The sequence below is a fragment of the Arabidopsis lyrata genome (genome assembly GCF_000004255.2).
Source record: "Arabidopsis lyrata subsp. lyrata unplaced genomic scaffold ARALYscaffold_8, whole genome shotgun sequence".
NCBI classification, from domain to species: domain Eukaryota; kingdom Viridiplantae; phylum Streptophyta; class Magnoliopsida; order Brassicales; family Brassicaceae; genus Arabidopsis; species Arabidopsis lyrata.
In genome coordinates, this window is record NW_003302548.1 from 13,156,180 (window position 1) to 13,169,891 (window position 13,712).

The following is a 13,712-nucleotide window of genomic DNA, read 5'->3' on the forward strand; positions in this document are numbered from 1 at the left end:
TGCTAGAAAAGTCCCGAAATTCATTGATTATTTTATTTACAGAGATTTTAATTGGTTAATAAATTCGGAACTAAATATAGAAAATCAAATAATGAAAAAAAAGAAGGAATTAAAGGGTACAACCACAAAACAAGAAGAAGCAACAGATCGTAGTAACGATAGCTAAAGATTCAACGATCGAGACAAAACTCCACAAAAGATCATCGATTATGGAGAGATTACCCGACAACGACAACAATCTCATGTTCCAACCAGAGCTCAGGTATGAAAGATTCACTCCGGCCACCGGTATGAAAGATTCACCTCCGGCCACCGGAATGCCCACGATGACGACAGATACGACGGTAGATCCATCAACGTCCATCGGGAAGCTGACATCACCAAGTTTTGCTCTCTTCTTCTGTTCCGTTTTCTAGTTTTGGGTTCTTCTCTGTTATGTTTTTGCAAGAAAACTAAAAACAAAAGATGAGAATTTATTAAAATAATGATGTGAGTCACTGTTTATGACAAGTGGTTTTGATTTAGAGGTCATTCTTTTAATAATTTTCTAATGTTTAACGTATCTAGTCCACAAAATATCTTAAGTTTGTAGGACCAGATTCCACAAATTACTGATATATGCTATCCACTTTGATCCGTTTTGACACGTTGAATATAAGGAAGAGTGAAATTACGTATTTATCTTGAGCTGAATAATTGAAAAACTATAATTTATTATTTTATTATATTCAAAATAATTTATTCAAACATTATATATAGGAGATATAAAGAAAATATATTTGTTCATACCAGGCCCGGCTTAGCACCTGTGCTAGGAGTGCTAGGCCACAGGGTCCTAGGATCCAATTTTTTGTTTTTTGTTTTTTGTTTTTTTTTTTCATACAAAAATCCCCATTTTTTTTTACAAAATAACCAACTAAATAAAAAATTATACCTTAAAAATCTTAAATTTTGTTAAAAACAATATGAAAAGATCCAAGTTTAAGAAAATAACATTTCTATAATTAAAAACCACATGACAACAAATTTGGTATTTTTTTAAATTATAATAATAGACAAATTGTCTAAGGGCCTTTAATTTTTTTGAGACAGGTCTAGCATCGGGTCTCGTCAATAATTGAGCCGGTCCTGGTTCAGTAGGTCTTGCACTACAGCTACAAAAAAAAATCTCCTTTCTTTTTGTGAGGACAAAAGTTAAAAACTTGTCGATATTTTGGTCCCATATTCATCCGAACGTGTTTCATGCTTCCATTGGGTTTTCTTGTGTTTGTCCCACTATAATTGCTTTAGTGGCTGATTATCATTAATGATCATTGTGTTTTGTCAGTACTACTACTAGATGTCTCCAATTCATTAAAGGAAAATTTAGGCATTAGCATTCGATTCTGTTTTTGGATGTACAAAGAAAATTGATCTTAGGTTCTTTTAGCTTAATTACCAACATTTTGAAAATGGTATTCATTCCAACCTAGCACGTACGGCAAACACAATCCGCTCTTACTTGTCAGTTGTCACGTATTCGTCTTATCACTACAGAAAATAAGGGTATTAATAGTAGTACATAATAGCGTTTTTGATGGTTCTGCTATAGTTGAGTTTCGAGAAAATTTTCATAGCGTTTTCGAAAAGGCAAACATTATGGTAGGATGACCGCGAAATCATTTTGTAGTGGCGCCTAATTTTTTGTTCTACGGTAGCATAAATGATGACTATAAAAACGTTATCATAGGAGTAGCCGGGAAAATGAAAATTTTCTAAGTAATAACATAATTAAAAAAAAAAATAGAGAAACAAAAAAGAATTAGAAGAGAAATAGATCGTTAGGTTAAACAAAAAAAACAAAAAAGAATTAGAGGATTTTAATCTTATTGGCCCCTTTCTTCTTTAGCCTTCTTTTTTCTTCTTCTTCTCCGACTTGAGTTTTTCGGCTATGGGAGACGAGAAGCCGGCGATTGTGATGGCCAATTGTGAAAGAGATCGAGAGCTTTTGATTCTCGTCGCTGATTCCGGCGACAAAGACGATGGTTCTTCTTCGAAGCCTTCTTGATCTTTGCATCAATCCAGCCACGAGGTCTTGTTTTTATTTTCACCTAATCTAGAATCCAATTATTCGTTTGCTCGTTAGATTCATGCGAAATTAACAGCAGAATTGTATTGATATTAACCTCTTAGTTCCGTTCAAGATATATTCTTCAGAGATTTGACCGATTCTGTTTCCCCTTAGTTAAAATCTTGAAACTTGATTCAATCTATTCCTTAGATAAGTTGGTTAGCGTGTGAACTACTGATCTTAATTCTGCATATGCTTATAAAAATTTGACCTAAGTAGAATATGAATTTGCATCCCAAGTGTTTTGGTTAAGATCTGTTGATTCTTGATTCACGTTGTATTGTGGTCTGATGCTTTAAGCTTGTTCATTAGGGGTTGGCCGTCTAAGAAGTTCATGACAGGCTGATGAAGTGTCACAGATTCAAGATTTGTGCTGATAGTTTTAGTTTTAAATCTCAATTGTCTTTTGCATATAAAACTCTCAATTCAATTACCATCTTCCTCTTTCTCTCTCAGATCACTGGCAGCTCCAGCTTGATTTCTCTGCATGATTCTTGATTGTATTCAATTCTTTCCACAGAGAAATCATCATGGGATTCTGGACACTGATGGAAGGATTGTTACTATTTGCAAATGCACTGGCTATCCTCAACGAAGACCGTTTTCTAGCTCCCAAGGATGGACGCTCGCTGAACTCCACCAAACCGACAAAAGAAACTCTCTTAGAGGCCAAATCATTATTGGTCTCATCCATGCTTACCATTACATGAGGCTTTCTCTTATGTTCTTAACTTAATTGTCAATGTTATTAAGCTTTTCTCCGGTTAAATTAATCTACAAACCCCTTTTTGAATAAATTCAATCCAAACATTTCTTGCAACTTCTTCTTAACAAAGCCCTTTAAAGATGCTCTCTCATTTTGTTTGAACGAAAGAAATAGTAAGAATTTGATTAAGGTTTTGACGGTTTCAAAGTCAAAACATGTTTGCATTTACATGCGAATAATATTTTAAAGTTCAGGTTTTCATTTTCTTTTTTACAACGTACCCCAAAATGCCATACAAATATAAATATTTTTATTTCGTTTGCGTTTAGCGTATGTGACAAATATAAAATAGTAGATAGAAAGAACTATAAATTTTTATTTGTATAAAACTGTTTCGCAGCTATGATTTGAGATTGGATATTGACGTGCTTGTATAACGTGAGTTACGTGACATATATTCATGTGCGGATGGACCTTCAAAGAGAGTGAAGCACGATGAGTCTCTTTCTTTATTTGTTTATGATTCTTACTCGATAAAAGTGATTCAAAAATTAAATTAATAACTAGTAGAAAGTAAAGATAGTGTGATGTGTTTTTTTTTTTTTGAGGATTGAATTTGAATAACATTTTGGGACAATAACGATTGTGTATATGATTTCTGATAATCTGATTCCAAGCCAGGATCACTTTTAGAACCCGTTCACACACATTTGATATTCTTTTATGTTCCAAACTGATCACCCATCATTTATTTACTAAACTCTCCCTTTTCGAAAAAAAAAATATGAAGAGCCCAATACACGCGTTAACTTTTTTTTTTTTTCCGTCAAACACCATTTTATTAAGTTATCGGGAAGAGACTCTCCTTTAGGGAGAGCCAATCAGGAACCGATGAGCTTACATGGGAAAAAATACAATTACGGACTCGGGCTTTCTTAGCTAAACAAACAGCCCGACCATTAAAAATACGAGGAATAAACCTAGACTGAAGAGTTACAGCAAAAGGTATAGAAATACTACTGATAAGGAGTTCCACCACGAAGGAAGGATTCTCGAAGATGCGGAGGGCTGTCCTTTTCCAGAATGCCAAGCTCCATGGTAACTATTGCCACAAGGAATACAAAAGATTCCAAGCAGTTTTAAACTTCCAATATTGCGCCTGAAATGCATGAGCATTCATTCCCTGAAAAGGGGGGTCGCAAAAAGGACGAGAAGAAAATCTCGCGATCCAAAGTCCAAAGTCGTCGATAAAGAGAAGGAAACGAAACCAAACAAAAGTAGGCAGAATTCTCGAACCAAGCAAAGAGATACATGGAAGGTTAGTGCCCGTGAGTATGAATGATGTAAAAGGGTACAAAAAACCTCCTCGTCTCGTGAAGGGAATCACCATAGAAAGCATAGTGTTTTGGAACTCAACTAAGCTTCTCAGGAGAAGGCACATTAGAAGTTTACCACGCCTGTGAGAGATGCTAGCTGAAGAGGTCTCTCTTTCATCAAAGAGGAAGTTAAAGCCATGTCTCTCCTCAAGGGAGGAATTAATTGAGTCGGGAAAAGATAGTTCTAGGGTCAATATTCCAATCATGCCCTGACCACCTTGATTCATTTTCCCAAACTTGAAAACTGACTTGTTGCAACCAAACGCCACTGGCCTTAGCAAGCTGTGATTACCCAAATGAAGAATGTGGTTGGTTTCACACCATAAAATTCGATCCCTCTTATTGTCGCGGTTCTTTGGAACTGGATTTTCAAAGTCGCAAGATAAGAGCATCCAAATTTTCGAACAAGATCTCTTAATAACCGATAATTGATCACTCCCAAAAAATAGAGTGGTCGGAGCGAAATTACTATCCAATCGATAAAGATATCCATTGAAAATTTGTGGATTCTTATTCTTAGAAACATCTAAACAGAAACATACTAATCTTTTTAATTTCAACAAGCCCAAAAACAAAGGGACTAACCACTGGCCCAAAAACCAGAAAGACAAAAGCTGGGCCATATTCATTTAAATGAGCAAGAGATGGCCCATATTCATTATGTATTTTCGTGGCCTCAGCAGGCCCAATAACAAAAAATGTGGCCTCTGGCCCAAAAACCAGGAAGGCAGAAACCGGCCCACTACGTTTAGGGTTTCGTCCCTTAATCGACAAAGATTCTTAGAAACGAAACAGAGACAGCGGCTAACCGGAGAGGCGAGAACGAGCATCAGAAAAGCTTTCCAGATTGTTGGATCCAAACGCACCCGCGGCTGGGAGGGGACTCTTCTGACAGCTTGAAGAAACGGCGGCAACAGATCTGGAGGAATGATGCAAATTGCGGCAACTGATTTAAAAGAACTGAAACGGTACTTGGGGGAAGCAGCAGAACCGGCAGAGGATGCAGAGGAGAGTTTTGCGGTGGTACACGGTGGTAAAGATCTTCGGAGAACGCCCGAGAAAATTCTAGATTCGACGGAGAGATTGGTTATGAGATGAGTCGGACGTTGGAGGTCTATAAGTTCTCGTCGTCTGTGATAAAGAGACGACGGAGTGTTGAAAGAATATATCTTCGAGACTTTTTGCTTAATCCCGAGAAGGTTTGCACCAAGGTACAGACAGAGGATCAACCGAAAGAGATCCGGAGGCCAGCGGCCATCAAAGGCGGAGAAGGAGGATACAAATCCCACTGCATCTTCTAATCCCGAACAGATCGATATGCAAGATGATAAGACGGTTAGAGAAATTAAAAGAGTTCTCGTATTAAGAGCCGGAAGATGAAAACAATAGCATGAAGTGGAACATCTCTCCGTGAAGACGGAGGAAAATGGGATTGAACTCTCCCTCAGGGAGGAACTTGTCATCATACATCTCTCCTTAGCAGATGAAAATGAAGACTTGTCATCATACATCTCTCCTTAGCAGATGAAAATGAAGAAGAGGCCACGATAAATGGGCTAGAAGAAAGATTTGACAATATAGACTTGGGCCAAAATAAAACATGTAATGGGCCAAACTCTTCAACAATAGGCTTACTTAGATTGAACGTTGAGCCACAAGCTACAATAATATTCATGGGCCAAGCCCAGATATGAAGACCACCGGAAAATACAGACATGTACATCTTGCCGGGAAAAGGTGCCGGTGAAAATTTTCTTCGGGAAAAACCCGCGATAGACCTAGATCCAGCAGATCTGAGAGTATATGCTGGACAAATCTCAGACTTGGAGGGGAAGATCGGTAGCGGCCGTTTAGATCAAAAGCGGCGGTAAAGCTTGGAGGTGTAGCTATCTTCGGCTAAGGAAACCGAGAGGCAAACCAGGTCAGTGACAGTGATATCCGGCAGCACCCAGAGAGTCCGCCGCAGCTGGTTGCAAGAGATGGTGGCTTGATCTGAACGGGCAAGGGATGGAGCAGCTGCTGATGACTCCGGTGAGAGACGAACGACGCCGACGCATACATGGAAAGGGCTTTGAATGTGACCCGGGACCAACTCCATCTCCGACGAGCCATGGAGGTGAGATTTGTTAAGTGATACAGACTGGTGAAGAGGTAAAAAAGTACTTCGGTTGAGAACCGAGAAAAGTTCAACACTATATGGGACCTTCAAGCCGATTAAAGCCTCGCCGGAACAGCTGAGACGTCGGATCTGAAAGCTCCCGCGGTGGAGTGGTAGTGAAGTCTTGAAACGGTTTGGATCTACAGAGAGGTTGCTGGAAAAGACGAAAGAGGAGGAGACTATCCGACGCCGGCGAGCCCCTCCTCCACCGGCGTCGGAAAAAGGAGATTCTTTAGTTGCCTCGGTAATGTTGCCTGAGAGAGACTTTCCTTCTTTCTCGTATCCCACTCATCCACTTTTTTTGCAATTTTTTATGGAGAAGTACACGCGTTAACTACTAAATACCAAAACTTAGATTTGTTTTTGTTTTGTTTTGTGAATAGCCCCTAACAAATTAAAATTTATTTTGCAGTTCATAATGAAATTTTTTTAGTTGATCGTATTAATTCTTGATTATAAACTTACTTAAAAAAAAAAAAATTAAAAACATAAGTGACAAAAAATTTATCATATTTGATCTAATAATATATATTGACGTAATTTCTAATAATGATTTTTTAAATATTTTAAATACACTAATTATTAGAATTTAATGTAGATTTTAACTTTCTAAACTCATTTTATATATTAAAGAAGTTTATAATTCAATCAGGAGCACACAAAGTTTAGTACTAAATACTATTTTGTTCAAGAAAACCCTAAAAAGTATAATAGCTCGGTTGAAAAATTGATGTTTTATGTTTTTCAGTCATATCTCTGGTTCGAACCGTAAAGGTTTCATTTTTTTTTTCGTTTTCACTATCTTCTTCGCCGACGTTTTCTTTTGCCCGGAGGAGCCGACTATTTCTCCTCTCTCTCTACTTTGATTTTCAGGTTCTTGCCCTCTTTCTTTCTTTCTTCTGCAGCTCCGTTTCTATCAGCTCATTATCGATAAAGATTTCCGAAAGTATTGGTTTTTTGTAGTGATTAGACAAGTTTTAATCTTGGCTCATGAACTTTGTTATGATTAACGTATTGGGTTTGATTGGACTATTGTTTTATTGAATTGTCAATGAAAAAAACCCTTAATTTGCACTGTCACAGGAAGTAAAAATATGGACTTTGATGATGAAGACAAACCAAAAGAGGTTGCCAAAACCCGTAGATTCGCTCCTGGCCGTGCCGGAAAGTCTAAACCGAAACCTAAACCGGAACCGCCGCAATCACAAACTGAGTCTGTGAGCAAGAGTGAGCATGACGTTGATGCTAAAGGTGCTGGTCCTAAGGTTGAAACTGAGGTTTATAATGGCTCTGTTAAAATGGAGATTGATTCAAAAGTGGATAAAGAGCCAGAGTTCATGGATACTGAGTTGATTGAGGAAGATGAGCAGCTTCCATTGCAGGAGGAAGAAGAAGAAGAAGAAGATGTTGTTGTTCGTGAAATCGATGTTTTCTTTAATCCGTCGTTTGATGCTAATACTAAGGTCTATTGGATTAGATTATTCAAACAACATTTTGATTTTGCTTATCGTTTTTGAAGTTTTGATTAATGTATGTTTGTCAAATGTGACAGCTTTATGTTCTACAATATCCTCTAAGACCGTCTTGGCGTCCATACGAAATGGATGAACGATGCGAAGAAGTAAGTGTTCCCTTTGTTTATTGTGATGAACCTGCATTTGTTTTGGTTCTAATCTTTTTGTTTGTTTATGTGTCTTTAAGGTTAGAGTGAATACTTCTACCTCCCAAGTGGAAATTGACTTGTCTATGGATGTTCATTCGAAGAACTATGACTCCAATTTTGGACTAAATATGACTAAGCAGGTAGTGTTTTAGTTCTAAGCTTGATTCAAGTTTAATCTTTTTGATGCAACTTCATTTCTCTTGTTTTTCGTTCTTTTTGGTAGACCTTGAAAACAACATGGAAGCAGCCTCCTACTTTGGATTATGCTGTTGGGGTTCTTTCAGGTGATAAGGTATTTTTTCCTCGTTTTCGAAAGATTCATAACATTGTTGTGTAGTGTGGACTGGATATCTTGTTAAATTGGACTTGTTGACTTGCAGTTACACTTGAATCCTGTTCATGCTGTTGCTCAGCTCCGGCCGTCTATGCAGTATCTTTCATCCAACGGCAAAAAAAAACAAGAAGAATCTACTGAAGAATCTGTCGGAACATCCAAAAAACAGGTATAGATCATGATCCAACATTTGCGAAAGAATTGACCTGTATCGATCTTGGTTCAGTTTTTAAAGCGCTGTAGATTTAGCATTATCGCTCAGTCTTATTTCTATTTCACTTCTTCTTTCTGCTGTGTCAAAGATATGCCCAAGTAGATTGGCTACTTGTGCCACCGTTTATATGATACTAGTTTTGAGTCCATATATTTATTCTGTGGCAGAACAAGGGAGTGCAGGCTTCGACGGATCAGAAACCAATTAACGAAGAAGTATGAGATTTGGTTTTATTTTGTTTTTATGTGATCCTTTCTTTTCTTTGGTTTGTTGGTGCTTATGTAAACTTAAGCTGCTATCTTTCTTCTTCCTTTAGACTTGGGTTGCACTCAAGTATCATGGACTTCAATCCGAATATTGCTCCACATATCTTAACGGGATGATGGCGAATGGGAACTCTTCATTAGATTTCAACATGAGCCCGTATGATGTCTTCCTTTCACTGAGTTCGCGTGAGATAATTTTGGGGTTTCCTGCTTACTTTAAACTTTTTTCTTTTTTCTTAATATCTTTTTGTATTGAAGGGACGTTTATATCAACGAACTGTGCCGTGGGGGAAGCAGCAGAAACTCTGAATTGAAAGAAACATCAAAAAGGTACAATATATCAGGTTCATCTAGTTAATTTGTCATCTTATCATCGAAAAGAAATCACTGTTGCTTTACCAATGCCTGGTCATCTGTGTCATCTAGTCAACATTTACACCCTTTCTTAAGATATAGTCTTCTGCTTTCAGGGTCTTGCTTTCCCTACCACTTGAAGAACGTGTGAAAAAGTTGCTCTGCGAGGTTGGTAACTATTGTAATCAGCATTGTGTTTCTCAATTATTTTGTTATTTTCTGTTTTTCAAGATGAAGGTTATATGGTTCCGGCCTTTAGTATTGAATAAAATAAAAGCCATTTGTCTAAATCGTTCGAATCATAACAGGGATCTCCGTTGCTTCGATACAATGTTCTTAAGCATTATGCCCCTGAGTTCTCAGACGAGGATTTCTTAGGGGCCCTCCAAGAAGATGGCTGGTTAGTTCAAGGTTTATGGACTCCCAAAACTAAGCTACTGGGACTAGATGAAAACTGTAGAAGTATCAGGGAATATGTCCTGTCTCTGTTCAGCCAGAATACAACTATAAAGTACTCTGAAGTTGAAGCAACGGGTTTTCAACGCGAGAAGATGATAATTATGAAATCTATGTTGACAGAATTTGCCAAAGAAAGGCCTCTGCTAAACGATTGGAAGTTCAAAGAGCCCACTGATGTCTCATTCATAAAATCCTACCCGGAGATTGTTAAGGAGCAAGATATTTTATGGACGAATAGGAAAAAGATTATAGAGTCAATATTAACCACCAGAAAAAGTAGAGCTGATAATAGGAGGAATGTCGTTGGCAAAAATTCTTCAGTTACAGTTAAACCGGAGGTTCCAACAACCCTCTCGGACAAAGGAGGAAGTTCAAGAAATACGATACCTCGTGTTGTTGGACAAAAAATGCCAGAAGAACTTCGGTGGGCGTTACCAAAGGCCTTGAAAAAGGTGTTTCAAACTCACAAAGTTTGCAGGTGGGATTCTTGAGAATTATACTCTGCAATTATCTAAACTTTGAAATTTTCAGATTTTGTTTCTTTCATAACATGTGAATTTCTTACGAAAAAGGAACGAGAGTTAATTACAGAAACTTATGGCTAAGTAGTTTAAGTGACCCTCAAAAAGAAAAAGCCATTGTGAAACTAAAACTGTTAGATCAGACATTACGTGTGAGTAATCTCTTTCTTGGATTTCATATGGATTTTTGTGCAGGTATGAGACGATCTGCCAAGGACTTAGGGATCTTGCAGTTTCGACATCAAATAATCCAAAAGCTGATTCAGGAATGGCAGTGAATGTGGCGTTAGCCGTGGATGCTTACCAGGATGAGCTCAAAGACGTTATAAGTGAAGTGGCTGCTAACATTCACGGGTCTTATGTCTCCATATCATCTCCAGACCATCCTGAATACGATTCTTTGAGGTTATTTGTTGTTGGAACATGATCATATTGGTTCTTTATGTTTCTGTCGAATCTCTAATTTCTCTGTTTTTTTATCATCAGGGGAGTGGTGATTAGCCTTTTTTGCGGAACTGGACCTGGAGCAAAGCTTATGAAGGCTGAAGTATTTGCAGCAGGCAGGAACGAACTTAATCGTGAAATCACCAACAACGAATATATAAAGGTCTTCACTTGAGCTCTCTTTCGACTTTTTTGTGTTTCGACCAAAGTGTGGTTTTAGTCTCTAAACTCTGTGTGTTGTCACAGGTGATGCACGATCTCTGTGAAACCAACTCTTCAGGATGGGTTTTACAGAAAGCTCGATGATGAGTTATCATTACTCACAAATCATCATGACTAGATTTTAATGATCTATAAATTTTGATATATCCTAAGAACTCATTTTGTAAACGGTTCAGTAATTTTGAGGGATTTTTATTTTGTTTTCCCTTTTTGAAATCAAACAACCTTTTTCTATTACTCAACTAGAGTTGGTCACACCAACAGGGGAAAATAACATAAGAAACAACAAAAGAACTAAACAGCACACATAGACGACTAAGTTACAAAAGCTGGATTAGACATTTGTTGATTGGAGAGGCATTGCATTGCTCAGAAAGAGCTTCAAACTCGACAGAGAGTGTCCTAATGTTTTCTATTGAAAACTTAAGCTCTTCAGATATATTTTACATGCAAGAATGTAAAAAAAAGAAAACAACAATGGAAACATCAAATCGGAAGAAAGTGTAAATACTTGAAACTGTTCAGTCTAAAGGTTATCACAGTTGATGTGAACTCAAGTAAATTTGAAACAAAAAAAAGTAATAAGAACTCATAATCTGTTGTTCAAAACGGGAACCAGAGAAACATTGTCAATCTAATTCAGTTACTTGAAGAGGCTGCAAACCCGAATTCAATCTTGTGTGTCGTTTCACCATCCTCCTTTGCAGCTGAAGTTCTCTCAGAATATGTGCACCAAGTCATAAGCAAATCTACTCCATTGTTAAGGAAACCTACTGAGATAAATAGAAACAAAAGAGAGATATTTTCGAGTGCGCAATCTCTATATGAAGTTACCATTTACTAAAACCAAAAAGGCCATTTCTATGCTAATCACAGGTTCTTAAGAAGCTAGTCCTTTTTACCTACACCATACCATATATGTTCTTTCATAAAGCTAATCAACCTTTGATTTAGTTTTTCACATTTTCATAAAATGAGTATGACCACCAAATTGAGTTTAAAGGATACGTCCAGAAGAGCACAAACGACTGCCAAAAAGAAAACAACACCGCAATCAGTATGAGATTACCAACAGGTTGAATCAACAACTTGTATCTTGAAGCAACAAACAAAGTAAGAAAAGGAAATGATGATATACCATAAGGCCACCAAGAAAGCCGTCAAAAAGGACCCGATTCCACGAATCAAAGTACAAGTCAGCTGAGAATCCTGCCTTAGCCATGAGCCCAACTGATGTGATCAACATCACAACAAAGTAAAATACAAAACCAGTCAAGCCATTGAATCCAATTATTCCTGCAAGAACACCAGCGATGATAGACAGAAACGTCCGGCTGCAAACAAGAAAAAAATTAGCGACAAAACAACATCGTCAAAAAAACGAGAACCATCATCTTTTTAAGAAAACAAAAGAGACAGAATTGAATTGAAACAGACCTGTTTTGAATAACTTTCAAATTGTTCTGCAAATTCTCTGCACTGAAAGTTGGTATGTCACTCATGATATCCTTTGATCTCTTCTCAGATGAACCCATTTAAGATAGTAACAATCTGAAACAACCGAAATTTCAAATCTTTATATTGTATGTAACATAGAGTGAGTGTATAGATTAGAAAACCTAAAAAGAATTGATTTTCAGCAAATTTTCCACAGGAAAATTAGGGGTTTCTACTTGATTCAATGATTCAATAACTGGGTTTCGCTATCTAAACATCATGATAAAGTTCGATTCCTAAAGGTTAAGACTTTACGATTATCTCTTAAGTAGTCCCTACAAGAGAGTGGGAGCAACCAATGGTTAATCGATCTGGATTTATCGATCTCTTTAAGTCAATTACGATCTACTACTTTAAGATCTACACAAACTTTGGAAAAGGAATTGAAAAAGACTTACAATTAGAAACGAGAGTAGTAAGAAGAAGATCGAAGTAGCTTGCTTGGTACTTGGGAGGAATTAATGGAATGGATGAGCCAATTTGAGAGAGAAAGAGATCAGAGAACAACAGACGACGAGTACTCGTAAATCTCTCTAAAGCCAATCAGAGTTTTTTTTAGCCCAAAAAAGAACACACAGACAAAAAAAAAAAAGTAATATATAAACCAGAAAATCGAACCGGAAGCAAACCTTAAACCGGAATGTCCACTACTATCCAAAATTAACAAACACTCCAACTATGCTAGTAAAATTTCTTGATATTGAAACGGATAACATGATTATATATCACAATTTGTGATTAAAAAAAAGTTCATTTCAACAATTGTTACCACTAAAGGTGAGCAGCTCAGTTTGTTGCAAGTTTATAGCTAAATTTAAACTGAATCTAGTTCGGTTTGGATTACTTTGCTTAGGTTTATGTTTAACAAAACACTAAAACAATTTATTAAGAGAGAACGATAAACTGTTATAGAAGTATGAAGTATAGGTACCTATGTTTGTTCAGTCAGATGATTCATCTGGATGCAGATGATAAATGATGTTTGTTAAAGACAATTTAGTAAAACAATTAGATGAAGTAGTTGGATGACCTTTATAAAATTTATTAAAGAAACACAGAAAATCCGGTTGAAATGCAAAATGTCTAAAATACTCTCGCTTAATTAAAAAAAATTACACTATTCTCTTTTTCATCTTCTCTAATTCTTAGACAACAGAAGAGAAATGAGATTTAGGATTTTCTCACTCGGCTACTCCTCTTTCATCATCTTTTTCGCCGGATGAACAAACGAACACGGCTTTAGTATATATACTACGATTGCTTGCTACAAAAGCGATACACCCGTATTGAACAAAAAATGTAAAACTCAAATATGTAAACAAAACAACTAAAAGAAGCGTACGGTGGTAATTTGGTTTGGTTTGGTTTGAGAAAAAGCTTAAAACCAA

General features: G+C 36.9%; 3 protein-coding genes and 1 pseudogene across 3 annotated transcripts; 2 read left to right on the forward strand and 2 right to left on the reverse strand.

The window, feature by feature from the left end:
- LOC9301812 lies at positions 1–527 on the reverse strand. Its single transcript, XM_002865692.2, is given in 2 exon segments — positions 1–277; positions 280–527. Coding segments are annotated over 2 exon segments (267 nt in total). The 5' UTR covers positions 379–527; the 3' UTR covers positions 1–109.
- A 701-nt stretch (positions 528–1,228) lies between these two features.
- Positions 1,229–2,934, forward strand: LOC9301813 (annotated as a pseudogene).
- A 4,157-nt stretch (positions 2,935–7,091) lies between these two features.
- Positions 7,092–11,064, forward strand: LOC9300071 (DNA-directed RNA polymerase III subunit RPC5). Its single transcript, XM_021010416.1, has 14 exons — positions 7,092–7,223; positions 7,434–7,813; positions 7,903–7,971; positions 8,052–8,153; positions 8,237–8,305; positions 8,394–8,516; positions 8,729–8,776; positions 8,878–8,984; positions 9,086–9,157; positions 9,298–9,349; positions 9,490–10,118; positions 10,357–10,566; positions 10,648–10,768; positions 10,852–11,064. The coding sequence occupies exons 2-14, from the start codon at positions 7,445–7,447 to the stop codon at positions 10,909–10,911; spliced, it is 2,031 nt and encodes a 676-aa protein (XP_020866075.1). The 5' UTR covers positions 7,092–7,223; positions 7,434–7,444; the 3' UTR covers positions 10,912–11,064.
- A 161-nt stretch (positions 11,065–11,225) lies between these two features.
- On the reverse strand, positions 11,226–13,042 carry LOC9300072 (ER membrane protein complex subunit 6). The gene is made up of 5 exons (XM_021010422.1): positions 12,723–13,042; positions 12,265–12,378; positions 11,966–12,161; positions 11,836–11,855; positions 11,226–11,576 (listed from the first exon to the last, which is right to left on the reverse strand). The coding sequence occupies exons 2-5, from the start codon at positions 12,360–12,362 to the stop codon at positions 11,546–11,548; spliced, it is 345 nt and encodes a 114-aa protein (XP_020866081.1). The 5' UTR covers positions 12,363–12,378; positions 12,723–13,042; the 3' UTR covers positions 11,226–11,545.
- Between the last annotated feature and the right edge of the window lie 670 nt (positions 13,043–13,712).